This window comes from Pezoporus flaviventris, unplaced genomic scaffold, assembly GCF_033815535.1.
Source record: "Pezoporus flaviventris isolate CSIRO_AGI_PZ_B2104156 unplaced genomic scaffold, CSIRO_AGI_Pfla_v1 ptg000176l, whole genome shotgun sequence".
Lineage (NCBI taxonomy): Eukaryota > Metazoa > Chordata > Aves > Psittaciformes > Psittacidae > Pezoporus > Pezoporus flaviventris.
The window spans coordinates 523,559-551,371 of record NW_026892724.1 but is presented as its reverse complement, the minus strand read 5'-3'; the positions used below and the strand labels follow the sequence as shown (position 1 = coordinate 551,371).

Here is a 27,813-nt window from a genome sequence, read left to right as displayed (position 1 = left end):
CATGGTGCTATGCAGCCCGTTCAGTCTCTTTCTGAGCCAGGGACATTTAGGCTCTTGGTCTGGGGAAGCAAACATTGTACCTCTGATGGCAGTCAGATAAGTTCTCCATAACCTCAGGCTTTCAGACTGAGACACAAAGTATCACCCATTAAACTACCCAAACATTCCTCCTTCATCCAACTTCCTTTCCCTGGGAGACTTTACACTCCAAATAAATATAACACAAACAAGCATTATCCCAAATCTTTAAAGCCCAGAAAGATCCAAGTTTTATATGCTCCAAATAGCACAGACTCACATGGCTTCACTTTTTATTATCTTGTTAAAACGCTGCGTCAGCCCATGGCAGGGTACCAGCGAGTGGCTTTAGAGGCACAGGTAAAAAGCAGATGAGAGGTTAACTTAACTTACCCTCTTTTGCATTTTTTGTAGACTTTATAAATGCTTTCTTCAGGAAGCCCGTATTTTTCTGAAATCTGGGAGGGAAAACACAGCAATTCTTTGTACTTGTAAAATGAAATCCCCATGATAACAACCAAAGATAACACTGAGCAGCAAGAGGTCCTCCCTCCCGCCCGAGAAAGACCAAAGCAATGATCTGAAGAGGACAACCCCAGTCTGGGTCCTGCAGTGAGCAGCGGGGTGGCTGCAGCCTGGCCTTGGGTCTCCTGACAGCTACTGCCAGGCCAGGCACCTTGGGCAATGACCTTCACCTTCCTTCTCTCACTCCCCAGCCTGTGTGGGGCTCGGTGCTGCAACCCAAGGCGACCACAGGAGGTGTGTGCCTGCATCTGCACCAGCCTGCAGGTTCTGCTGAGGTTTTGCTGCCCCACAGAGCTCTCCTGGGCACCTCCCTTATGGGCTTTGGGTGCAGGAGCTTTGTGGCTTTCTCACAAGCCCCTGCAGAGGTTTTAACTCTGTGCTGAGGGATGGGGGAGGGAGAAGATGGCAAAGGCTCCTCTCTGCTGACACTTTCCAGACTCTATGTTTAGAAGTGTGTAAAACCAACAGAGCTTGAAGCGCAGCCATAAAGCCCCCCCAAATCTGGGAGGTTCACTGTTTGTTTCCTTCTCCAAAGAGAGGTGGGTTATGGGAGATGCGCTGATAATGATCACAGAAATATGTCTGTGTTCTCCTCAAACACAACACAGGGAATTCCAGCAGGAGGCCAGAACTGGCTTTGGACTGCACATCTACAGCCCTGGGGATGGAGAGGGTGTTTGACAATGGACGATATGAATGTGTTGTCACAAGAGGAGACTTATATTACGATCTGAACGAAACTTCTTGCCATAAGGTGTGCTCTTCTCTGCTGCAGCGCTAACAACACACAGCCCATGCCAGGGCCTGGGGAGAGAATTCACCTGCTGCTCACAATTTCCATTTCCATTCTCAGCAGAAAGCAGACATCAGATAGGAGCAGTCTTACACCCTACATCTTCCTGCCCACCCAGTGCCACTGCCCTTTCACCTGCAGTGTTGCTCATGTGGCATTCATGTGCTGCAGTTTTTGATAACACTTACAGCTGTTCGGAGGCCCTGGAGATCCGGTGTCTTCAACATGAGAGCATCAAACACCTCCTCTGACTCCCTCCGCACGTACAACAAGACTGAAAGAGATAAAGCACAGCACTGACCCAGGACTCTTAGAGCACGTTCACAGCGTGATGGGGCCCCGTGCAACTCAAGAGCTGAGGTTACTTGAGTCAAATGGGACTCTACATCCCAGAAGCTCCCATCCCAGCGGTTACCTCTCTGAGGATCTTCTTCCTTGGTTTGCTTTGGAGGAACTGGGTCAAACTCTTCTGTGAAGGAGGCACCGCTCCGCTTCAGGGGCAGCCTGAGCAGAAGGAACACAACGCTCTCAGAAGGACGGAACAGGAGCAGGGAACAAAGCAGCAAACTTCTGACAGAACAACCAGCAGTTAAATACTGGGTTTGTAATTACAGCAGCAGAGCCTCCAGCAGAGCTGCACCTTCCTGCACAGCGCACGCGAGGAGATCAGCGTGTGCAGGCAGCGGCTCTGGAATCACAGCACAGACAAGAGCCTTTTGCACCTTCTTGGCATTGTTGCTCCATTGATATCACCAGGCAGTGGATCAAGCCTTGGGCAAACACTGGTTCTACCCCACTCCAGACACATTACAAGTGTGATTTCTACTCCATTCCGGTTTATTTTAGAGCAGGATCTGCTGCTGGTTACTTGAACCCTTCAGCAATAGTTCTGTGATCTTTTTTCTCCTGTTTCACATGGTCTCAGTAAGAACAGCAGGACAGTTGTGGACCAGGCTCGTGCTGGAGTGGCTCACTGGTAGGGAAAGGAACCTATCTGTGCTTCTGTATCCCTTGAGTCCATTCTAGGCCAATGCTTAACACATATTTTGACACCCAATGGCACTGGGGAGACACTGTGCTGTGTTATTTTTGCACCTGTAGATAGATACTGCCTGCGGGTACCAAACCACCACGACACACCCAGAGAAACACCAGCTGATGAAGGGAAGGACAAACTGCTGCATCCTTACCTGTTTGTGGAGTTGGGAACAGCAGGAGGAAGCACCTTGAAAGGAAAGGAACATTGATCAGTTTACACAGTATCACTGGGAGCCAGTGAAGCTGGGGAAGGCAGCACATGCACATCTCAAACACGATTTCCCTCCTCCCAGTCCATCATCTTCCTACACCATTAAACCCAAACATCTGCATGTGTTTCTTAGACTAAATGAAACCCCAGCAGATTCTCCTAGTGCCTGGGTTTGATGCCGATGCTGCAGGAGGACACTACAGCATTGTCACAGCTGGCTTTTCCCCCTGCTTGACAAACCAAGTCCCTTGTTTCCTAAGGGAATCCTGATGAGCTCTGAAGGACACTGGGTCTAGGTTTCCTTGGACTCAAGGGGCTAGAAAAGGGCAGGGGACAAGGGAGAGATGTCCCATGCATGCAGGGACTGATACGGTTGCATTTTCCTGTAGTTTTATTTCTGCTTCCCCTCCAGTCCTCTGTGGAAGCTGCACATGATCCCTGCAAACCACAGGAATATCTGGCTGCAAGGAACCTGGAAAGGTTATCTTGCCCGTCACCGGCGCATGACTACGTCGGCCACTCCTGACAGCGACATCTTCAAGTTCACCACACTTCCACAGAGGAACTGCGGTTTGGTTTTGTTGTTTTACACACCACGAGTCATGTCTGGGGGCCTGATCAGCTGGGAGTGATGGGGGTGACAGACGAGGGCCACAGCGGGGTTGGGTTTGGAAGGGACTCACCGTGCCGCACCTCTGCGGGTTTGAGAAATGGACGTTGGGGATGAACAGCACTGGCTGGGTTTCGAGGTCAGTCTCTGGCCTCAGGAACGTGATCTCATTCCCTCTGAAGCCGGAGAGCAAACAGCCTTTCAGACCTGCGATGGGAAGTCCAGTACATCTCAGTTCAGACGGCAGCTTCAGAGGCAGGGAAGAGGCTGCCCAAGGTCTCCCCAGAGATATGTTAGAAAAGAGATGGGACTCTGCAGAACTGGGTCTCCAGGCCTTGTCCAGGGCTGCTCCCCACGGGAACACTCTGCTCCCTGCCAAGGCCCCAGGACAATCCAGGAGGGTTTGTTAGTATTAATAAAGGGCTTTGAGAGTCCCTGTAGGAGCCCAGGGAAGGACTGGACTGACAAGCTGGTTCTGAGTGGTGCTGATTTCATCAGGCTTGGAGATACCCAGGGCCAGATCTCCTGGGAGTTAACAGACTACATGGATTTCAACACACTTGGGCTCGGGTAACAAGCACTAGCACTGACCGTTGTTATTGGAGTCCAGGCATTTTCCTTTCCTTCTGAACTGTTTCCTTTCATCATCCCGCATTTTCCTCTCTGCTCCCTGTGGGGAAAATAAGGCAAAAATTAGGACATTGACAGTTCTTACGTTGGCAAGAGAGGGTTTAGTGCCCATCTCTGGGAGGTCAGCCCTTTACTCAAAACTTCTCATGTCAGACACGGCCAGCTGTGAGCAATTTTTCCCTGGGAAGATATCTGAGACTGGGGAAGAACCTCTAAGGAGACTCTCATCTCTTCTGCCATTTAAAAACCTGTCAAAAATAGAGTTTATTATGAGGCATGACCCCATATAGGTCTGACATGGGGAAACTCTCTGCTGACTGGTCTGGGAGGGCCTCAGCAGTGCAGACACGTCCCCACTGCCCTGTCTCACCCGGTGGAGGGGAGGCACCACCTCTGCTCCTCAGCCCTGAGCTCTGGGCTGTTCGAGGCTCCCACAACCTTTCTGAAGCCACTGGCCACGGGTTTAAAATTCCTCTTGGACAACCCGGGGGGAAAGCAGTGCTGTACCTACCTTATCACAGAATATCTTGATCTGGCAGACGGCGCGGTGCACCAGCTGGCTGCTCCCATTGCCGTAGTCGTAGGTGTCTATTTGGAGGTTGAGGGGGACTCCTTTCACCCCCTTTTGGGAGGAGAAGTCAGTGCTCAGGCAATTCACCCCAATAAACACCTGCAAACAGGAACACGGATTGATACAGCTTTTTGGTGCTGAAAACATCATTCTCCTACGGCAATGAGAGCAGTGGTAGGAACAAAAGCAGACCAAGACCTCCTTCCAGCCCTCCCAGCATTAGGCAGGAGCTCCCACCTGAGCACAACCACCAGCCCTTCCTAGCCACAGCCTCCCACACCCACTGCAGCTACCATCTCTTTATTCACACTCCCACAGCTCAGGCAGGTGTCAAACCAGATGCAAAGTCTGCCTGGGGATGTCCTTGCAGATATTTCTGATCTGAACAAGGGACCCTCAGACAAGAATGGCCTGGAGGGAGAGAGGGATAGAAGGAGGGAGGGAGGAGAGCCAGACTACAGCTTCAGCAATTACACATCATTGCTGCTGCCTAAATAAATACTCTGCTCACACTGGTCTCCTTTATCGCTAGGCTGGAGTTACCCCCAGTGCAAACTCCCGAAGGCAAGCTGAGCACAGATACAATCTTCATTGTGTCGCCAAATTACCAACTCTTTTGTGTGACCCTGAAATCTCCCCTTGACTCTGGGGACAGATTTGCAGCTGGAGAAGCTCCCACAGCTCCCTCAGCAGGGCCCTGCCGGAGGATTTCAGCCCTGAAACCTGATGTCAGATCTAGTCAGTACCTATGTACGGAAAAGAAAATCACTTAGCTGTGGTGGGAAGTTTAATTGGAAAGAGAAGCAAGAGGTGCTCCAGACGACCCAAATACCGGCCCCTTCCGTCTGCTCCCAGCCTCGCAGCTCTCTCAAGTCTCACCTTTCCCTGCCCCAGGCCAGTTCATGTACAGTTTCTGCTAAGAGTTAAATCCAGTTTTGCTGAGGTGCCCCCGCGGGCTTGCCACATACCTGACATATTTCCATTTCTGACAACTTTGCCTTGAAGACATTTGTTAACCTCTTGGGTTGTAAAAGACCAAGGTCGCCTTTGGGCTAAAAGAAGGGCTTATTGAGATCCCAGAGCAAAGCAGAGTTTTCCCAAGCTGCCAGCTTCAGAGAGATGGGGCATTTATGCTTTTCTTTTTATCTTAGATAGTTCATCTTTTTTGATACTCTCCTTTCAATCCACACTAGGGACAAGGTATTAATGAGAGACTCTGAAGAGATGCAGGAGAGAAAGAAGAGCTGGAAAGATGTTTATATTTACAGATTTTCAGGTCAAAAGGGATCTTGTGACCTGCCTGGCTCCCTTCCACACAAGCCACAGAAGGGTGGTCAGTCATTTCTCCATCAAAATGCTGCCTTGAAAGGAGGGTCTTTGTTCCTTAAGCTGTGGTTTATTTAAATAGACTTCACCTACATGTGAGTAGAGCCCTGATCTAGGCTGCCTGCTGCAAAAGCCTTTCTTCAGACTTATCCATCAGCACTAAGACAACATCTCTGAGCCAGTCTCAGGTGTACCCAGCGTGTTTATTAGCTAATGGCGATGCTTAAACACACATTGAAGCACAGTGTCCTTCCCCACTGGCCTGGTAGACAAACACTACCTGGGGCCACTGGAACGGCACTGTTTGGATTTGAAACTCTGTCAGCTGAGAAGAGGTGGGGGAGTGCTGGGGAAGGAAGGAGGCTACAGCTTTGCTGAGAACCAAGGCTTCCCATGTCCCTTCCACAAGCAGTTTGTACCTTTGCTTCCTCGTGGATGTTCCACACGAAGGACAGTGCATTGTAGGCTAACTCCTCGATGTTCTGCACCGTGTTGAAGTTTTCTTTACAGTCAGCTGAAATGCAATGGAGAAGCAGTTTATACTCTGGCTGCAAAACTGGTTCCATTCCCTAGGTCTTCCACTCCCCCAAAGCCTGCCTCTCGCTCACTCCAAGGCTAAAAGAAGCCTTGTAATATAATGAAGCCATAGTTGATACCCCTGGGTACACCCCAGTGTGCATACATATGGGGTAGGCCAGAAATGACACACGGGTTTTGGCTGGTGACTGCTGTTAGAGCAGGGATGTTATGCAGAGTCAATGCAGACTGCTTCTAAACTCAAACAACTGTGTGTCTCCTCTGAGGCACAGCGAGGTGCTCAGCTGGACGGACAAAACCTCTGTCTGACAGGCTTGACATGCTGTAAAGCCTGGGTGGTGGCAGTGGAGAAGGACAAGCAGTACAAAACCCCTTTTCTAGCTCAGATTCCTGGACTCCAAGAGGCCACAGGTCACATCCACAGAGTCAGGACTGCTCAGCAGTGTCTGTCTCTCTGACTGAGGCTCTTCTTTGCTGTATTTTGGGTGCCTGATGCATTTCCCTTCACTTGACAAACATCATCTTAAACCTGCAAGAGCTCCTCAGCCAGAAAGGACTCGAGGCCAGCAGACCAGGCTGCTCCTCTGACTTCCCCCACGCCAGGCTCTGGAGCTTCAGCTGTGTCATTGTGTATTGGACAGGTAGGAAAATGGTGCTCAGTTATCAACCCCACCCAGACAGCCCCACTCATACCGACGTCAATGACTCTCTGCTTGGCTGTGGGCTGTCGGGAATGCCAGTGCTTCCAGAACTTGAGCTGCTCTGTCGGGATCTTTTCGTTGTCAAAAACAATCATCACCACACTCTGTAACACAGTGAGGATATCCCTAAGGGTCGCTCAGGACTGGACCAGGTTTCTTTGTGGGGAACTCAAGCTCATCTTAGGCTCAGGGGTGGCTCTCAGGCTTGGCCACACATGACTGGAGCAAGACGGAACCTCTCAGCTCAGACACCCTCCCACCAGGGCCCCCAGCCAGCCATCAGCTAGGGAGGCCTTTTGTGCATCCCTGACCTTACTGTGAAAGGCTTCAACTGCCAGGGAACATGAAGGCTGTTGCTGTGCATCAGAGGATTAGCTTGCTATGAGCGAATCCATCCCATTCATTGCTTTAAGCCAACATGAGCCACAAAGCCATTACTCTTCTTGTTCAGCTCTTTTCCCAGGGCAGTACAATTGCTGGATGTCTGATTACAGCATGTGTCAGCAAAATTGTCAGCTTGTCTCTTACCTTCACTTTATTTGAGGACAAGTGTAAACATTTGCTGTCTCCAGCTGTCCGGAGCGTGATGGGGTAGAACTGTCCTTTGTTGAGGTAGGCCATGGGAGAGTCCCCAGATTTGATGTGAATGGCTTTGGGTGACCCCAGAGTGTATTCAAAGTCACTTGTATGGAACAAAAAGAGAATGATGAATAAGCACACGCTGCTGTTTCACTCCAAAAGCAAAACAAGAGCCATGCAAGCCTCCACCCCTGCGGGTTACAGGTTACAGACACTGCACACACAGGAGTCTCTGCCCTGTTCCCCATCTCACACACCCCTACACCATGAGCACCTCCCAGCACAGCACATACTGATCCTCTCCAACACCCCAGGGAGCAGCAGCTCTCCAATATCCTCATTTTACCCTTTGGTTTTGGCTTAAAAATAGCCCTGTACGTTACTGTAACCGGTATTTTTCTGTGGATGGCTACAGAATCCTTGCTCAATCAAAAGCCTAAACCAAACCAACCAAAAACAGGTACCTGTGATGAGACTTCGACAACATCCTAAACTCAGCTTCCTGTCTCCAAACTCTCACCCATAAATGGCTGACCCCAGAAGACTGTGTTCTAATGGGTCCTGTAGCAATGGGAGGACCTGCGGGACAATTGTTTCTCCAGGTCCTTAAAAATGGACTTCAAGGCCCAGCCTGTTGAGCTCCCAGTCTGGTGGGCAGCATCTTTACTGTCTACAGAAATGATGTGTAGCAGCACGCAGGGGGAGGTGACACTGTTGACAAGCAAATTTAAAGGAAGAGCCTGACTTTCAAGCAGCTCTGCTCTTGTGCATTCACCAGCACCTACGAGCGTTCAAATCATGAGGATGTAGCTCAAGCTATTTTCTTCTATGAGGAATCTGTGCAAGCCATCGCCTGCACACACACCTTCACAAGGACCCTTCAAGTCCTCCGGAGCTGAAGATCATCGTACCCTGTTTAGCCCCCAGCCCATCTCTTTCCTGCTCCACCTCCCCTGTGATGCCACCTCTGAAGACGCCTTGGCAGCGCCTCTTATCTAGAGGCAGGAGAGCCCGAGAGCCTCGGTGCACAAGTGAACAGCAAACAGAGCCTCTCGAGCTGCTGCCTGTGTGAAAATGCCCACGTCTGACAGCTGAGTCACGCTGTCAGCTGACTCGAGGCAAATAAAAAGTGGGAGGTGGAACAATGTTACCTGCTGAGAGGTTTGATGCGGTATCTGGAGCAGGAAAGCTCCCCTGAGAGAGGGGTGGAAAGGAGGAAGAAACATCTCTCATGTTTTAGGAATGAGGGGCAGAGGCATCTTCCGAAATCAAGGTTGATCAGCAGTGCTGAACCCAAAGTGAGAACTTAAACCTTAGTTTAGGGGAAGCTGCTTATCACCCTCCTCAGCTGTCATCCTCATTCCCTCTGTCCTTTACCCCATTCCAAGTAAGCTGTGGAAAGGTGGTGCAGTTCCCTCGTAGCTGTAGCACGGGAACCAAGCAGAGCTCCCTGGAAGGGGCTGCAATGCAAGGCCAGCCCACACATGGAAGAGCTCAGTGCCACATCTCCCCTAATGCAGGTCAGGGTGCTGATGGGATGTGGCCACAGCCAGCACTGGATTTGCACCAGTTTGCCCAGCAGAGGACAGCTGAACCATGTAGCTCCCAAGCTAAAAACAGGAACTGGCACAACTGCATCTAGTAACTTGAATTGAAAATTGAGTTTGACTCCCTTCCAGCAAAATGTTACAAACCCTAATCCCTGTTTCATATGACAAACACTAAAATCCATCACTGCTTTGTGTCTAAGAAGTCATGGAACAGCAGCTTGCTCCTAAGACACCTGGGGACACAACTTGTCTCTGCAAAAGCATGAGATCTGTACATTCACAAGGGTCGCTGTCAAGACTGGCACTAAGGCAAGGAAAGGGATGGAGTCTTTCCCAGGCAAGGGACACAGCCAAGTGCACTGGAAGCTCACAGTTACCTTTTAACACCATCTGCAGTGTAACTCTCAGGGCAGGGGGGCTCTGGCTGAGGTTTGAGGATATCACTGAAGAGTAGCGACTGTAGACAAGAGGAAACAAACCAGTCAAAATAGAATCTTTCATTGCTCTGTCCATCCGCCTTCTCCTGGACGTTACAACAGAGACCACAGATAAAAAAAAAGGACCCTCATTTGATTACCCTACTTCCAAAATCAACGTAACCCCCCCCCCAGCAATTCAATGGGAACAGCATCAAGGTTCTGATGCAAAAGCAAAGCTCCCACTGGCTCCAGCACGAGCAAACCCCAACTAGGGGCAGTGCCCTGCAGCACCCACCCGGGCTCTGCTGCCAGCATGCACCCCACCATGAGCTCTGACCTCCTGGGGATCCTCTTTGAAAGTGCTGTCTGGCTGCCACCTCTGCTGCGGTGGGGCTATGGGGATGGTCTCGAACAGGGAGTTCAGTGAGCTGTTGTCGTATACATCCCCTGGAGGGACCAAGTAGTTGTCCGGGGCGGCATCCAGCTTGCTAGTGCCTGGTGGAATCATGGCTGGCTTGTGAGGAGGAGGGACTCCTTCAAGACTTAGGCCGTTCTTCTTCTGTGGTTCACAATAGTCTTGGGTCATGGAAACGTTTTCAGACAAGAGCTTCATGAGGTGGGCTGAGCCATCAAAGGATGCGATCTCCGCGTCGTACTCCATTCCGTGGCAGTGCCTGGTGGAGAAAGGGGTCCTGTCTCAGACCAGGGCAGAGCGTGGACAACCCCAGCAAGATGCAAGTGCCTTGATGTGCTGCTGGGAAGCAAACTGCATAGTTTGGCTGCCAGCTGACCCTGAGTCAGTTGTGTACATCTGCTTGAGATGGGAGATCTGACAGGCCCATGGGTGATCTCCACCCACCCGCACACCTCTCAGTGCAATCAACAAGAGCCAGAGGTGCTCAGCAGATACAGGATGATCACAGGGAATCAGAGAACACAGTTTAGATGTGGTTTGAGGCTCCAGATCCAGGGCCTACATCCATTATTTCTTTATTTAGGCTATTAAACATTCAGAGCAGCAGGGATGATAAGAAAGGTAACTGCTGTGCGGTCTTTCCATTTTTATCTTTATAGGCCTCAACTCACAAACTCCAGAAGTTCAGGATGCAAAACTCCCCGAGCACATGAGATCAGTGAAAATCTGAGAGGTGCAAGACTGAAGTGAGGTGTCTAGCCCAGACTTCGGAGCAGAAAAGACCAAGTCGAGTGATAAAGTCAATAAAGACACGTACAAAACCACACTCCTCTCGCACATGGAAACCATCCCTTTGTGCAGCATCCCAGGAGCCAGGCCCTTCTGCAGCAGTGACTCTGTGACCCCGCTGCCTCTGCAGCCCCAGCTGAGGTGGGAAAGGGTGGTTTACTGCCCCTGTCACCACGCTCAGACAACAAACCACCCCCCATATTAGCCACCCACACACCTCCTGGCAGCGTGAGCCGCCCCCAAGGGAAGGAAAGCTGAAGGAGCAGCTCCCACCTGCTGCTTCAACAGCTTCACCTTCAGGTATATGCTGCAATTTCCACAGCTAACGAAACCCGCAGCAGTGGCCTTTCACAGAGAAAACAGCTTAACTCAGCTTCCTTCTGAAGAAGTAATGAAGTATCACTCAAGAGGCTTATTCTTGTCAGGTAGTTAAAAACAGACAACCAGAGAAGTTTGCCAAAGTATGAAGCATCAGGAAGGGGAACTGAACTCACAGCAGCAAATGAGCCATTAATATAGGAGTTAATTATCTGGAAACCTCAAAGGACAAATGGGAGTCACTGAAAGAGTATCTTGAGAGATTGGAAGCAAGTGGTACAGAAACCCTTGTCAACCCAGGGAACGGAAGAGGACTTGGTCATTCCCTTCTTGCTGCCAGTGTTTAATCATCATCCCCTTTCCAACTGTCACAAAGTAGGAAATAAAGACAAATTCCTCAGCTGCTGCAAATCATCTCCTCTAACACAGCTACACAGATCCTCAGTTGTGCAAATGGGTGTAGCTCAATTTATACCTGCTTGGGATCTGGCCTAAAGAATTTTAATATATGTCTCAGGGTTAATAACCTCCACTGTTGTTGGTAATAACACCGTGCTTTGATGTCTATTTTATGCAAGCTAAGAGACCCATCACACATGCAAGCAGCTGCAGGAGAATTAGACAGCTATAGAGAGCAGAAAGTGAAGCTCACCTCTTTCCTAGTTCATTGCGTCCCATCATACCAGATGGAAGGATCCTCTTCTCCTTTGGGACCTAGAACAAGGCAGAACAAAGAGTTTGTTTCCTGTTAGATTTTATTAATGGCAAAATCAGCCTTGTCTGTGCAGCAAGTGACATCTCAGAGGTAGAACACTGGGGGAACTGAGCACTGCGGGAGGACACAGGAGACCTGAGCTCTCCTGCTGGGCTGCTGCCATGGACTCCCAAGGTAACCTTAGGCCAGACACATCATCTTGTTCTGGGAGGGACCTTCAAAAGCACCCCAGTGAATGGGAACTTTAGTCCTATTGGTTTCAATTAGGGCTAAATCATATCCACATTTCTTGAAGCTCCATCCTACAGCAGCACTGGAAAAACACAGATGTGAGGGTCTGCAAGGCACAGAGCTAGTCCAGCTCCATGGCCCTCAGGGTACTGCTGTTTCTTGTATGAAAGCTGCTGGGTAAATAAACCCTGCCTGATCCATGACACCTGAGTTCAGCTTTCCACCCTGCTCGGGGTTCCCTCTGCAGTATAATGGTGTTTTGTGCCTCAGTTTACCATCTGTGCACCGGGGACAACAGCGGTCCTCTCTGCCTGGGGGTGTTAGGAGGACCACTGCAAAAACACCACAGAAGGCTCACTCTAGTGAACTAGCCCCCCTAAGGTGGCTGAGCATGTATTTAGCTTCCCACTTCCCCTCTGGGACAAACTCCCCCCAGGACACCCAGCCCCATGGGAACGTACCATGTAGTAGTCATAGAGGAAGCTCAGAGCAGCCACGCTGTCGTCATCCCCATTCACCCTCATCATAGCTTTGGTGGCTGCAGTCAAGGGGTTCTCCAGGTAAGTTTTCCAGGCTTCATCTTCATTGGTGTAGGGGAATTTCTGGAAGTTCATGGTGTCATTCTTCATCAGACGCACAGATCTAAAACTGAGCCAGACAGGAGAATGAAGGACACTAATTTTCCACAGCAATTTCCAGCTGCACACATGAAGGACTTCCTAAAGGCACTGCTGGAATGGAGAAGGTATTCTTTCCTGGTTCTTAACTCCCAGAGTCTTTGGGATTACCAATTCTTTGCCTGTAGCTATGTACAAAATAAGCCTAGAGTCTGCTGGTGGGGCCATGCAGAAGGGCAGATGCTCCTCTGCTTCCCTCCTCTGGCCCCAGGGACACAAAACACCACAACATCATCTGCAAGGGCTCCTTCCTCAGCAGGAGCACACTACCAGCCTGCTGGGTCATGCACCATCAGGGTGCAAGGTACTGACCATGTTGGTCAGCAACAGGAATGCAACCTGGTCAGGAAACTGCAGGATTTTTCCTTGAATTTGGAGCTAAAGACCAGTGCAGGCCACAGATGTAAACGATCACTCAGTCTGTGGAGAACTTGATCTACCCAGAAACCAAACCCCATCATTTTTCTTTGCTGTAGCTCCTACATTTAGATCCGATGGAATTTTGTTTTCAATCATTTGTATATGATTGTACTTCGAAGGGGAGCAAGAGGCAGATCACAACAGCCTCCCTTCCGCTCAAAAATTCCTGACAAAGGTGAGGCCCATGGGACTACGTGAGCTGAGGAGCAACATACCAAAATAATGCCCTGCCTGTCCCCTGCGCTGGCACTTTCTCCAGGTCTCTCCACCTGATGTTAATAAACTGAGACACTTAATTACCCAAACATTGGTCATCTTTCCTCTTCCTCCAGCAGATCCTGCTGGCAGCCAGCTCAGAAGCACAGAAGCCCATTCCCTGGGTGCTTCGTGCTGCAGGTTCACTGCTCAGAGGGGAGGATAAACCAGGGGCCGTGCTCCTGTCCCATCCTCCCGCCATGTGTATTGGGTGCCACCACAACAGCTCCCACTATTCATCATAAAGAACAACTCTGTGGACAAAAATGACTTTTTCATCAGAATAGAAACGTCTCAGACGTTAGGAGCAGAAGTACTTTATAACAATTCTAATGAGATTCTTTAAATCCCCAAAGTTGCCACGAGCAGAACGTTTTCAACTGCTGAATTGTTTTTATGCAAAAGCAAAGAAAATCTTCAGGACTTCAGGTGATGAATGATAAATGCTACATTTTAATGGCACTTTTATACGGAATATGTTGTTTCCATTAAGCTACTCTCCGTGTGTTTGTAGTAAGTCCTGGGCTAGACTTTTAACTGACTCATTGGGAGAAGAGTAATTCCTCTTGAAAGGAATCTGGCATCTCTGAAACTCGCCACTCGTTACTGCTCACCACTACAGACACTACCAGCCCCTTTTGGTGTGAGCTGCCAGGGTGAAGAGCCAGGTGCTCAGATCAGCTCCTGGACTGGAATCTGGGTGGATGTGGAGGTGGACCTGGGATGGGGTGAAGGATGCTGGTCCATCCTCCCTGGCAACCCAAGGCGGCTTAGCTCCTGCACAGGCACCGATCTCTCGCTGCCTCATCTCCAGCAGGGAATGCACATGGGTAGCTTAGGGATGCTCCTGGGTCAGATCCAAGAGCTCTCCTTGGCTGGGCAGAGTGGCAGCCCTACAACGAATCGCAGTCTCTCCCAGAGCAGCACAGATGAGGCCATCAAGTGCAGCCTCTGCTGTCCTGTCGCCTTTTTATTGCAGGATCTGTTGCTTCCACACAGCGTCCCTGAACTGCACAGGAGAGGAGCAGAGAGCAGCTCAAATAATGGCCAGAGGCACCAGGTTCCCAATGGGCACCAGAGCTCAGGCTGGTATGGACAGAGCTGCTCCCACATTACAGTTCTGGCACCCCAAGCTCCACCACGCGCTGGTGTAACAGAGTCGCTGGGTTTGCTCCTGCTCTCCCTCGCACGTCAGGGGATGTTCAACCACCGGTTTCAGCCCGTGCAGGAGCTGCACCAGGTGCTGATGGAGTTTCGTTGTCTGTGGTGTTTCTCACACAGCCCTGCCTCCCCTTCAGTGCTGCTGCTGTCTCCGAGGTGAGCACTCCCGTGACTCACATTTCACTGCTGTCGACTTGGCGATGGGCTGTTCAGTCCTGTCCGGGCAGGAATCCTCACCCATCCTCAATCCGATCTGCTCTAGGAAGAATAGGCAGCAACAGAGCTCACTCTCGGGGTGAGACTCGGCTCCTATCACTCGTAATCGACATAGATAAACACACCGTGGAAAGATGTAGCAACAAAGCGTTCAGGAGCTTAAAAATCACATATATTACAAGGAAAAAATGCTTTGGAGCTCCGGTCTCCCTCACCCACGCCTTCAGCTGAAGCACTCCCTGTTGTGTGGCTCCATTTGCCTCCTCTCTTCATCACCTTGTTGTGGCACCGCCACTGTAGGCACAAGTGCTCCAGCCTTTTATCACCTGCCTTCAGTTCCTGAAGATACAAGTTTGGGAAGTGTCCTAGGAGGCTGCATTTCATCTTCACGTGTGGTTTCTGCCTCCGCTGGGCAGCTCTGCTGTGCTGCTCGCAGACATCACCACCTCACTGCTGCCCCACGCCTCTGCTAGGAACTGTCCCTGCAGCAGAGACAGCGCAATGGAAAACCTGCCCTGCCCTCAACCTGGCACAGTGCAGAAGGGCACTGTCCTGAAGTCACACACCATGCCCTGAACTTGACATGTTGCCCTGTGGTGTCCTGTTAGGAAGCAGCAAACTCCAGCAGAAAGGAGGGACTGGAAGATTAGGACAGCAACGTTTTAGGCTACTCCTAAAGACATCCGAGTCCAGATCCAAACTATCCATTGCTCCCTGTGATGCCCCTTCCATAGGGCTATGCCATGGCGGTCCACTGCAAGCTGTGCGCCCTGTTTGGCAAAGCACACGTCCCTTTTGCAGGCTGCCACCCCGGTGTAGAGCAAGGATGGATGAGTGAAACACGGACATGAGCAGGGACTCACCCCTGCAGCCTCGGGCACAGCACCGCATGGTTTGGGGAAGGGAGCAGCCTGTTTGTTTCCAAACAGTTTAGAATCTGACACTGGGTGATACCAGCCCCTTCCCCGTCCATCCCACCCATCTCTGTTTGCCCTATTCATCTCCCACATCACGGGCCTCCCGGTTATGAGCTAACGCTCAGGGCTGTGCTGAAACAGGAGAAAAGGCCCAAAGGGTGGTGGTGGGGAGACCAGCCGGGCAGGAGACCCGTGGTGTTCCCTGGGCCTTTGCTGGGTTTCAGTGGGTGGTTTGGCCAGCCTTGAAGCATTGTGCTGCTCTTTGTTCTCTCCCCTACAACTGATTATGGCTGCAACCAACGCATCAGTCATGCCGATGCTGGTGGCTTCAGAGAAACAGCACATGGCCAAGGGAGCAGGGAATCCGTGGCAGCAGCAGCAGGAATTTGAAGCCACAGAACACAGACCCCAGCCCAGGACCTTGGAGCCACCCCAGGAGCTCACACGGGGCTGTATCAGCCCTGGCTCTGTGCTCACCTCCCCGAGAGCTCTCACCAGTGCCATGAGGAAGGCTCAACACTAAACCCAGAGAGCGGCGCTGCTGAAGAGCAGCACCCACCATGATTGCTTTTGGGGTGGAGGCTTTAGGCTGTAAACCAGGGCCCTTGCCAAGGCACAGCAGCATTCCAGAGTGGCCTCTGCTAACCCCAGCTTCCCAGTGAAATCCTGATTTTACCCTGTCTTTTCCAGTTGAACAAACAAGCCCATCTGAGGCCAGTGGGGCAGGACAGCCACCAGTCAGTGCACTGCCACAGGCTGGCACAACTGACAGAACCAGGCAAAAACCCACAAAGAAGTGTAACAAACACACAGGCTAATGATGGGGAACATGGCCTGGATGCCAAGCACAACGCACCCAGGTATCCCAGGCCTGGGAGACCACTGATCTCATGAACCTGCCCTGCCTGAAGGGCTGCAGTGTTTGCTCTGGCAGCTGGATCACAACGTGGCCTCCCTTGCTGGGCTTCTTCAGGGCCATTTCCGCAGCACCATCACCTCGGGGTAGCGCAGTTTTAACTCAGCACCACAGCAGGACCTTTCCTCATCACCCCTCAGCCCCGTTTCACCCACAGACAGTGCTCAAGCCTCTTCTGGAAGCATGTGGCTTGTTGGCACACACATGAGACACGAGCACGCCAAGGGCCCAGCTCGGCATTCTCCCATTTTCACACCAGCTGAGCTCCCTGCTTCTGACGCTATTTATTACCACGGGGAGAAACCAAGGCAGGGGGCTGGCATTAAAATGGCTTCTCCAAGGCTGCTCAGTGAAGATGAGAACAGAACAGACCCGAACCTCTGCTGCAAAGCCCCAAGCCAGCACTGGCTGGTTCCTGCCCCTGTCCCCTGAGGGGCTCCATGAGCCACCTCGGTGCTGAGTGATGCTCGGGGAACACCAGTCGGCACCGCGTCATTCCCGATAACATCGTCCTGAGGCAGCCACCCACACGGCCCCATTTCACACAGGATCCCTGCTCTGGTGCCCTCCCTGCCTAACAAAACAAATGACAGCATGGAGCTGCTCAGGAATCACTGCTGCCTTGGAGCAGCAGCAGTGTGTGATGTCAGGCGCCACAGCTCCGAGCGTCCTGAGCTTCAGGGGGACCTGAACCCAACGGGAGGGCACGAAACCCAGGCCCTGGGCAGTGCCCCCCAGCTGAGCACCCCTTCTGCAACACCACTATGAGCTCTGCTCAGTTTCATTGCAGACAGCCAAGGATGGCTGTGATAGGAGCACCTCCTGTATGGAGACAGGCTGAGAGAGCTGGGGCTGTTCAGCCTGGAGAAGAGAAGCTGCGTGGAGACCTCAGAGCAGCTTCCAGTGTCTGAAGGGGGCTACAAGGATGCTGGGGAGGGACTCTTCATCAGGGACTGTAGGGATAGGACAAGGGGTGATGGGTTAAAACTGAAGGAGGGGAAGTTTAGATTGGATATAAGGAGGAAATTCTTTCCTGTGAGCGTGCTGAGGCACTGGAATGGGTTGCCCAGGGAGGTTGTGAGTGCTCCATCCCTGGCAGTGTTCAAGGCCAGGCTGGATGAGGCCTTGGGTGACCTGGTTTAGTGTGAGGTGTCCCTGCCCATGGCAGGGGGTTGGAACTGGATGATCTTAAGGTCCTTTCCAACCCAAACTATTCTATGATTCTATGATTCTGTGTGTGTGCGTGGACATAAACCTGCATCCCCACCAACGCTCTGCACTGGAGCTCCCAGTCCTTCAGACACCCTAAGGAAGGTGACACACGGTGAGAAGAGCTTCAGAGCTCCAAGAGTTTTGGTGATTTCAGTCAGCTTTTTCTGTTTCAGTGCCTACGGATTTCCCCCCTCCTTCCACATCCAAAACCCTACTTTGCTGGTTTACTTTTTAATTCTCATGTATTCGCTGTGGCTTTTAAAGAAAATATAATAAGAATCATTAAAAAAAAAAATCACAGTTTTACGAGGCTTAGACTTACAAGGCTTTAAAAACCCAACCACTCCACAATAAAGGGATATGTGATCTTCTGCAACAAAGTTGTTTTGTTTTTTCTTCGTGTAATCTGGCTTTAATCTAGTAATCAGTTCTTAGGGGTTATTTGTGCTGCAGCAGGGCCCAGAGGCCTGCCTGAGAACAGAGCCCACTTATACCCAAGTTCCTGTAGTTCCCTCACCACATCCTTTCGGAGGATCCTGCAATAACAAATAAAGGATGTGACATACTCCTGTGTGAATCTCAACACGCGTTTCAGGCAGCAGCAAGAGCAGAGATTGGGATTAACCTCACGGGAGCTGAGTCTCAGGCTTCCTACCTGCTCTGAGAGCCAGGAGATGGTCTGGAGCTCCCACCTGGGGCTGGGATGTGCTGATCCCTTCCCATCACCCACAAGTGCAGTCACTGCCCAGCGCTGGCACCCGGCTTTGACCCTGCTGCAATGGGTGAGGTGAATCCTCCCATGGGTTGCCCAAGAGGCCACAGGAAGCGTGTGCCGGGGCAGGGCACCCCGCAGGAGCCTCACGCCATGCAGCTCGCTCCCTGCCCTCCTCCAGCAGCACTGCAGGCCTGGTGAGGGGCTCTCACCGCTGGCTCCCCTTTGCTTCCATCTGGTGCAGGTCAGAGCTCAGCTGCCCACAGCTCCGACAGCACCCCTGACTGACGACTCTGTATGTCCCTGTAATGTCCCTGCCTATAGCAGGGGATGGAACTTGATGATCTTCAATGGCCCTTCCACCCCAAACCTGCCTGTGATTCTCTGCAGACTCTGGTGTGTTCTGGGTGTCCTGTGAACACGTGTTCCCCAAGGCAGGCTAGCCTTTTGTGTGCTGTTGAATGAAAAGCTGCCATAATGCGTTTGAAGCACTGGTTTTGCCAAGCAAACACAATTCAGCCCATTTCAGGCACAGCCCCAGCCAGCCAGGGGTGTCTGGAGCGCACAAGTTACAGCTCAGACAGCACAGACAGGAGGATGAGCAGAAACAAAAACGTGATGCAGGAGGCAGCTGCCACCCGGGATCCGAGTCCCTTGGGAAGCGACACCAGCTCTTTTCCTCTAAACGTGGGTTGCCAAGGACTGGTTGTGGGTCAGAGCTACCTCACCCATACCACAGCCACAGCTACCAGCCAGAACAGCCTGCACCCGAAGGAGCAACAAAAACCAAGCCACCCCATTGAAGCCTTTGGAACTCAGGTGTGAGCAGCAGAGCCCCAGCCCGAACACAGCCATGTGCCACACAGCCAGCGCCGCTGATGAACGCGTTCTTCAGCCACTGCCTTTTCCTTCCTCGAGCTCTCCCTGCCCCAGGATCCGAGGTGTGGATCAGGAGCTGTCTCACTGCCAATCAGCTGAACTGAGGCGCTGCAGGTGCAGCACAAGTGCAAGTGCGTTTGCGGATGAAGACTTGAAGAGATCAGCAGTTAAACACTGGCAGAACAAAGCGGGAGCAGATCCTCCTCAGCCTAACTTCCTATCCGCAAACTTCTCCGGAGCCATCCCCACGTACCCCTGAGCTGAAAACGCGACCCAGCGCATCAAAGCAGCGGTACTGTGTAAATGTTGATTTACCTCTGCTTTGAGTCTGCGCTTTATTCAGAGGGCTCTTACTCCGTTGTGAACTGCACAGCAGTTATGGGATTGTTGTTTCTTTAATTTACAAAATCTCTCTTTCTCTTTACTTAACTTAAGCCCCGTCTCCGCTGAAAGCCACTTGCTGCAGCACGGTGATCCCCCGTGTGCTTCACTGCCAGCCTTTTATAAAAGGGCTTTAACTTTTCATTCACCAGGAGCATAACTCAAGTTTTAATAACACACCTTATGCATGACAAAAATTTGCTTCTGGCGATCATGGTTTCGACCACAAAACCACAACTGGGAGTAACTCCTGGTTAACTCTTTCAAGCCCACGCACTGCAGAGTTAGACAGAAGTTCAATTTAGAAGACTATGGAAATTATCAGTTAGAATATTTTATAATAGGCAAAACACCTCCTTCTCTCATGCCATGCTAGGCTCTTCCCAGTCCTTTTAGTGAAATTAAAGTGGCAAAGGGAGACATGGGATTGTTCTCCCCGACGTCCTGGCTGGCAGCACCAGTCCATGGGGATATCACAGCTCCCTTAGAACCAGGCCCGTGGTCACTGCACAGATCCATCCTCCCAGCGCTCAGCTTGTCCTGGGGGTTGTGTAAAGCACAACAGATGTGCCAGACACACAGAGAGCACCACTGCCCTTATCAGATCCCCTAAGAGCCTTTTCCTTCCTCTGATGTCTACAAAGCTACACCCTGATGACTCTGGCCTGGGTGATTAACAGCCACTGCAGCAGCCCCACTGCCCAACGTGGGGCTTTAGCAGCTCCTCACAAGGTGTCCCCTCCTCTGTGACACCTTTTTCCCCTCACAGGACCCAAAGTCTGGATGTTTCAGCTATAACTCTGGTACTGCCAAGCTCCCGGCTTCCTTACCTCCGATCACTGCTCCCCACTGTTCCCTGGGGTGCTCAAGCTCACGGTGCACTCAAGGACCCCAGGGGTGGCCCCAGCAGCCCTGAGATCATCCCTGCATTCCCCAGGGAGGGATGAAGGGCTACAGTGATGTTTCCAGCTATGGTGACATTTCCAGAGCTCTGCAAGCCTGTTCTCAGGTTCCATCCACAGGAAAAGGCTGCCAAGAGCCCTTTGCCTCCCGGGGTGACCAAACACAGACCCCCAACCAGGTGTGGCACCCCCCAGATGTGTCCCCAGGACAGGGCAGGGGCTGAGCCCTGAATCACAAAAGGGATGGATGCTGCTCCCATCAACTCCCCCTTTCCCATGCAAAAGGCACAGGGGTTAACAGCCCGTTAGCAAGAGAGGAGTCAAGCAACCATGTAATTCATCAGGTAACACAATGCCCCAGCCCATAATTAGCAATACATCAATCTAACGCTGCAGCACTGTGAACACAAACACTGAAACATCTGAAGCAAAGCACACGGCCCGATTTACACATTTAAAAAGCATCAGCTATAAATTACCCTGAGTCCAGAAAGCAATCTCCCTCAGTGATCCTGAGTGGATCCCGGCAGATCGATCCCAGTATTTACACACAGCAATAACTGGTGCTGCACCTCCTCGGGGTTGTTAATTATTAAGAGAGCAGCTGTCAGAGCACCTCTGGCACGTGTTTGCTTTCAAAATGCACCTTCCGAAGCACCGCATCCGCACACAGATGCTTGGACATGGACAGGGATGGTAAATTCTATTACACACACGTACTCCACCAGGGTTATTTACACGCCTATTGAGCTTTATGAGACGGGGCTGACAGCAGCATTCCCAACCACTGGTCAATACTCCCCAGGTCCCCCCTTCATGTCACAGCAATATGACATTTCTCTGTTTACCCCAGAGGGGTGAGGCGTGATGTGCTATGGGAATGCATCCCAGCAGTGGCCAAAGTCCAAACTATTGTGGAGGTCCCAAATCAGAAGCAAGAGCTCTAGAGGATCAACAAGTGCTTTCTGGGTGCTTTTTCTTGTTAAAAAAAAAAGTAATCAATTACAATTATTTGATAGGATCATAACGTGATCCATTTACTGAAACCAAAACACATGTGACACTAAAACCAAACAAGAACAAAGAACACCACCACACAACAACCCTCACCCCCCAAAAAAACAGAAACCGGTAAATAATTTGGAAGGTGTTTTCTGAGGGGAAGAAAAAAAAAAAGGGAAAAAAAAAGAAAAAAAAGGGGGAAAAATAAAAAAAAAACACAACCAAAATCCCCCCCGCCCCGAATTACTGCAGCTCTGTAGCTTGTGTTGGATGTTGCTGGCTAGAGGCAGCACAGTCTCGCCTGCAGGCAGAAACTCTGGGTGTCAAGTCTTAGTCTGGGAGAAAAAAAAAATCAGGATCATGATTTTAAAAATCATGCTCAAAAAACGTAAAAACAAAAAAAAAAACCCAAATCCAACCTCTTCAGGCCCTGGGAAGGGGCTCCTCCTGGGAGCAGCGGCATGGGGAGCAGAGGGAGCAAGTGCTTTCACCTGCGAACAGCCCGGCTCTGATGCCCCCGGAGCCGCGGCGCTCGGAGCCGCTCAGGCGAGCGCGCAGCCTTGCGAGGGGGGAGTGGGTAAACAGAGAAGGAGCTTTACTTACTCCAGTTCATTGGACATCCTCCGTGCGTCCCGGGCTCCGCAGGCAGTGAGCTGCGAGCGCTGCTCCCCGCTAGCACCTGCCGTGCACAGGCATCGCCGGTTATGCGGCGCGGTGCGCAGGTTTGGTGCAGCCAGGATTGGCTGCTGGTACAGGTGCCTGGGACAGGTACACCCAGGCAGGTGCAGCGTCACCCTGCGCCGTCACCCTGCGCCCGACCGGAGGGAGGTGGGTGGGGAGGAGGGAAAGGCCCCGGGGGGGAAAGATAGGATAAAGGAGTGGAATCAGGTATTCATCTCTGGGATAATTAGTTTCAGTTTGGTGGACGTGTTCCATCTACTGCAATGCCAAAGAGCTGTCATTTGTACGGATCTGGGGGTTGATTTGTCCTCTGCTCTTTCTTTATGTATAAATATACAGACAAAAATGCATACCTACTTATAAAGGAATAAATGAGGGAAGAAGAAAAGCCTCTTTGCTTCCTCTCATTCCAAAACGGTATTTGTACTCACAGGCTAACCTTCTCTTCCCTTTTCTCACCCTCTCTTCGCTGCTCACTGCAGAAAGGCTCCGCAGGTGTGGGTTTGGGGAACCCCCCCCCCCCCCCTTTTAGAACCCCCAACTTCAGATGCTGAGACATGCAGCAAATACCCCAGCTCAGGGAACCTTTGCATTTCACTGTAAGGCAGAGACCTGAGGGATAACCCCTTCCCGTACCGCTCACAGCCCGGTCCTGCGGCTGCAGTGCAGGCAGGAGCGTCGCTGCAGCACGCACAGGGTGCAGCAGGCAGCTCGGACACAAGCCACTTGGGCTGCAGGAATACCACCCAGGCAATAGCTCTGTAGCAACTCACCTGTAAACGGGGAAAAGTTTTATGCAATAGAACAAAACTCATCATGGATTCAAGCGCTCTTGTTGGATGGTTTCTGTCATCCGTGTTGCAACGAGGAGGCAAAGGATGGGCTCAGCGGGTGACTCATGTTGACTGGATTTGGAAGGCAGGAGAGGATTTTACAAGACAAGTTGGTACAAGCCTTAAAACAAAGGGAAGCAGAAAGGCTTCCACCACTCATTCTCACCCCCCATCACTGTCTCACTCACTGAATCAGTCCCGCTCGGTGCCCTGCACCAGCAGGTGAATGGAGGAAGCTGGTGAGCTCTTCCTCCACACTGCAGAGTTCAGCTCTGCTGACCTGGTGAGAAGTGCCCACTCAGGCAGGCGTGAGGCATGTCTGCACAGGCAGCTGTGAAGACAGAGCGTGTTAACGTGGGTACAACACCCTTCAAACACATCTCTGTGGCTTCTGGCTCAGAGCACGGCCAGCTCGGGGTGCAGGACCAGGAATGACCATGGTGTATCTGCACTGGCTGATGAGGACATGCTGGGCTGAGCCTGACCCAAGCAGCAGCCGTTGGCCTCAGCTCTGCTGTGCAAACTCCTGCATATTAGGAACCTAGGGACTGGACAAAGTCTGATTTCTGGGAATGAAAACCAAAGGTTTAGAGCAATGCAAACTCCACTGGAGATCACTGTTGAGCACCAGCTGCCAGACCTTGCGCACCAGAGTACAGCAGTAGCCAAAAGCCAGCTGAATGGGGACTGATGATCAGAATCGATGCCACAGCGGACACCAGGCAGGGTGAGAGGACAAAAAAAGAAGGAAAAGAAGAAGGAACACGTGCTTCCCATCCAGCCAAGGGAAGCACAAACCTTACGCAGTGCTGACATTAGTTGATCAATATCCTGATTCTATCTCCAAATTAAGGAAACCATGCCCAGTTCCTGATGACCTGAGTCACAGACCTGGTACCTGTCCTGCGCCCAGATCAGCAAAGGGTATCTCACTGACTCTGGGTAGCGCAAAGAGCAGCAACGTTCCTTGAGGATACTTCCAAGATTCTTCAGACCTTTCAGAGAGACTCACCAGATTCCAGCAACGAACTGGAACAAACTCAGTGCCACCATGGCCAGGCCAAATCCACCTCGGGACGGAAACATTCGGGTTTGCAGACTTGGCCTTTTGCAGGGCAGCAGCAATGGTGCTACCTGCTGCTCCCTGACAGGGGACAGACGACCCTTCATCTGCCTGGAGCTAAGCTCTGTCACCAGCATGCTGATGGCACAGCTTTGTTTCCACCTTTGGGGTTTAAGCCCACCCCTGCTAACCTGCACGTGCTCCAGCTCGGGTGGAAGTGGGGACAGGCAGGGCTCATCTGGGCTCACCACGCTCTTGGTGCCACTGTCTGCATGCCTGATCCTGCCTCAGTGTGTCTGGAGTCTGTCTGGGAAGCCACGAGGTCCCTCGGGAGGCTGGGAAACACTGTCAGAAAGGACAGAAACACAGGTTATCCTCGAACAAATGCCCTGGCACTCCAAAAGGGCAGCCCTGACTCTGGCTTTAAGTCATGCTCAGATTTGCTGCCGCTGACCCAGGACCTCATTTTCTTGTTTTGAGGATCTTAGTGCCATGGCGGAATGGGAAACTTTGCCAGGTGAGAAGCTTGTTCTCACATCCGGGTTTATTTCCTATGGCCGGTGCCATGCACCTGCCCACTGAGCACCTCCAGCCTCCTTGGCAAAACGCTCCCAGCAGAGACCAGCCCCTTTGTGTCGGTGCTGTGGGGCCTGGACACACGTCTGTCTGCTTCATGGCACCACCAGCTGGAGTTCGGTCCCTTGGACACCTCTCAAAGCCAGATGAGGATGTTATCGACTCCCTGTGGCTGGTCCCTCACAGCCCTCCCTGAGCCAGTTTATCCCCATCACGGGAGGGTCTGGCCGACCACAGCACACACCGCCGGTCCAGGGGGATGTGGGAAGCAGGGACAGGGACAGTGGCACCACCAGGCATCACTGGGCCTCCAGCAGCTCCTTGGCTTGGCCTCTCCCATTCTCTTGGGCACTTCTGTCTCTTTTGTGCTCATGGATGCTCTATGGCGCCGGGGAGGCCTCCAGGCCGGGACGCCCAGACAAAGCCTTTGACTGGGATTTCAGTGGTTTTAATTATTATTTTCTCTTCTTTTTTTCTTTTTTTCATTTATACTCCACCCTCCAAGAGTATCTGGTGAGGGGGTGGGTTAGAAGAAAGAGACCAAGAGATACATTCTCTGTGCACAAACCCCTCCCACTTCCCCTCCACTCCCCTGTTAAATACACCTTGGAACAAAAGCCCTTTATGATGCTCTAAAAATAAAGCATGCAGCAGTCAAGACAAACTGCAGAGTCTAAAAGGGAAGGCCAAATTTTGCTCACAGCTACACCCTCTCTAAGGCAACAGGGCTGCTCTTGTGTTTGGATTGTTAAACCCTCCTCAAACATCCAGGGACTGACTGTGATCGCCTGCGTTTCACTAGTGAGAGATCGGCAGTTCCATGGTTAAAGGCAACATCCCTCACCAGGTCCCCAGGCCTTGGACACCGTGCTGGGACGGGATGGGTCTGTGTTGGGAAGAGCTGCCCGAGGTGCAGTGCAGGGCTGTCACCGTGCCACCCCCATGGTCCTGCAGCTCCCCCCACCACCCATGTGCAGCGTGACCTGGGATAAGTCACTTCACACTCCCTGCTCCCAGTCTGGCTTCTTTTCTCTATAACCTGTAAGAAACTTCAAAGCAAGGACTTTAATCCCTTTAGGATACACAGCTTTTCCCACTGACAGCTGTCAAACACCCTTTCCAGCCGTCCTGTGATGTGCCAGGAATTTCAGCTCTCTTTGGCCAAAGGTTATTAAAACACTTCCAGCAATTAATAGGCAGTAAGAGGAAGCAGCCTGCAGCAGGTTGGCGTGAGCTGTGCTCCAAAGGGAGATGCGGCTGCTTCAGGGGCTCTTCCAGCCAAAATCAGAGCTTGTGCCATAGATGTTTGTGGAAACCTTTGATACCCAGACCCGATGCTTTCCCAGTGCAACTCCCTCTGCCTCCAGAGCCTTTTCCTTGGGAAGGCAGAACAAAAAAGCTCATCTGGAACTAACTTGGGCTGCAAGTCTTAGAGCGGCAGGACTGCCCTTTCGCACTGTTTGCACAGCACACAGCACAACACAGGCTACAGCTGGCTCTGTAGCACCATTGTCACAGCACTAACAAGGAAAAGGAAAAGAACCTGGCCTTGAAGGGAGGGAGGGAGGTAAAGCCCTCACTGCCCCTGCCCCAGCTGACGGCTGCTGGTTTGGTGAAGTGTCCTGTCCGCAGGAGTCTGAGGAGCTGCCGGGCTCTGCCAGATCCTGGTACCACTAAAACCAGCTCAGTCCGATGCTCGAATGCTTTTAATAGAGCCAGGCCAGTTTGTTCTTATCTGTTGTAGCCCAGGGGGCTATAGGAAAGTTCCTGTTGTCTTTTATCTAGTTCTACCAGTTTTTACAGCGTGAGGAGTTCGGGAGCTGCCCCATCACCAGTCTGCGGGGCAGCCACCCCACTGCAAACAAACAAACATGACCCACCACCTCCACCAGCTTCTCTCTGGGGAGAAGCAGCTTCACTTTCTCTCTGCCTGCCCCGACCTGAGCTTATCCCGTGCTCACACTCTGGGGCCGACCTCCAGCACATGCCTTTAGCTGACAGCTGTCAATCCAAACCCAGCCACAGGAAACCCACAGCGGGAACGGACCTGCCGGTTTAGCCTGCAGAGGTCACGAGGATGTTCTTTACAGCCAAATTTGCTGCCCAGGCCCAGGCTTCCTCTGATATTCAGCCACAAATATGCACAGGAAGGAGCCAGGGGAAGCTTCACCGGGGAAACCTGGGTCCTCTGCAAGAGGGATTTCAGATTGCTCCAAGTGAACTTTGTCTTCCAACCCCAGCACCCCGCAGTGAGCAGCACATGCTGCAGCTCTTCAGCCATTCCCAGCTCACAGACTTCCCTCCCATCGCCTGTCTCACACCTGCAACTCGAAACACAGAAGCAAGTTTTCCTCCTGCAGAACCCACGGAGCTGAAACCCCGCTGTGGTCACCACACCGGGGCGGGAGGTGCTGTTGGTGACACCAGCAGCAGCACAAGGACAGGCTCTGGGTTGAGCCCGCAGTTAGCGCAGTGCTGCGGTTCCTTGCCAGGAGAAACTTGGTTTTAACCATGCAAACAGTTTGTAAAATGGCCCAGATGCAAAGTATCGGGGATTGCTCCCAACCACTTCCCCCAGTGCTGCAGCCTGATCAAAGCTGCCTCCCCCAGGAAGTTATCTGATGTCAGCCCGTGACGCTGCAGCAGCGATGAGCTCGGTCTCAGGTACCTCACTTGACTCCACTCAGCCCTTCTTGAGCAGAGATATGGAAATGTCACTGGCAGAGGCGTCCCGAGCTGCTCAGAATAAATTACCCACATCAGCCAGCGGGCTGGATCCCAGCAGCAGAGACTGGGCTCGGATTCAGACTCCAGCTAAAGCACGAGGTGTGTTCGGATCCTGGTGTCAGCTCCCAGTTGCAGAGATGCCAGTTCCGATTTGAGTCTAAGCATGGCACAGAAACGGGATTTAATGCAGTAAATTCCCAAGTAGCAAATACAAAAGGAAATAGGAATAAGAACCAGTCTGTCCTGGTGCCTTGTAATGGATCTGCTCAGAGAGCCCTGGAAGCCATCTTTACGTGACAGCTTAGTT

The 27,813-nt window shown here is 51.8% G+C and overlaps 1 protein-coding gene across 2 annotated transcripts in view; it reads right to left on the bottom strand.

Annotated features, from left to right (window-relative positions):
• GRHL3 (grainyhead like transcription factor 3) overlaps window positions 1-27,108 on the bottom strand; it is a 31,106-nt gene extending 3,998 nt beyond the window's left edge. The window contains exons 1-16 of one of the 2 annotated variants that reach the window (XM_061480233.1): window positions 26,827-27,108; window positions 24,395-24,548; window positions 12,438-12,624; window positions 11,683-11,744; window positions 9,846-10,182; window positions 9,467-9,546; window positions 7,489-7,642; window positions 6,953-7,064; window positions 6,142-6,236; window positions 4,337-4,495; window positions 3,787-3,865; window positions 3,269-3,402; window positions 2,527-2,561; window positions 1,752-1,840; window positions 1,525-1,610; window positions 412-476 (exon numbers count right to left, since the gene is read on the bottom strand). In XM_061480233.1, the coding sequence (XP_061336217.1) occupies window positions 412-476; window positions 1,525-1,610; window positions 1,752-1,840; window positions 2,527-2,561; window positions 3,269-3,402; window positions 3,787-3,865; window positions 4,337-4,495; window positions 6,142-6,236; window positions 6,953-7,064; window positions 7,489-7,642; window positions 9,467-9,546; window positions 9,846-10,182; window positions 11,683-11,744; window positions 12,438-12,624; window positions 24,395-24,441 (1,721 nt within the window). In that variant the 5' untranslated portion in view covers window positions 24,442-24,548; window positions 26,827-27,108. Of the gene's footprint in view, window positions 1-411; window positions 477-1,524; window positions 1,611-1,751; window positions 1,841-2,526; window positions 2,562-3,268; window positions 3,403-3,786; window positions 3,866-4,336; window positions 4,496-6,141; window positions 6,237-6,952; window positions 7,065-7,488; window positions 7,643-9,466; window positions 9,547-9,845; window positions 10,183-11,682; window positions 11,745-12,437; window positions 12,625-22,229; window positions 22,817-24,394; window positions 24,549-26,826 lie in introns of those variants that run through there. The other variant, XM_061480234.1, reaches the window with a different exon arrangement.
• Window positions 27,109-27,813: the final 705 nt, after the last annotated feature.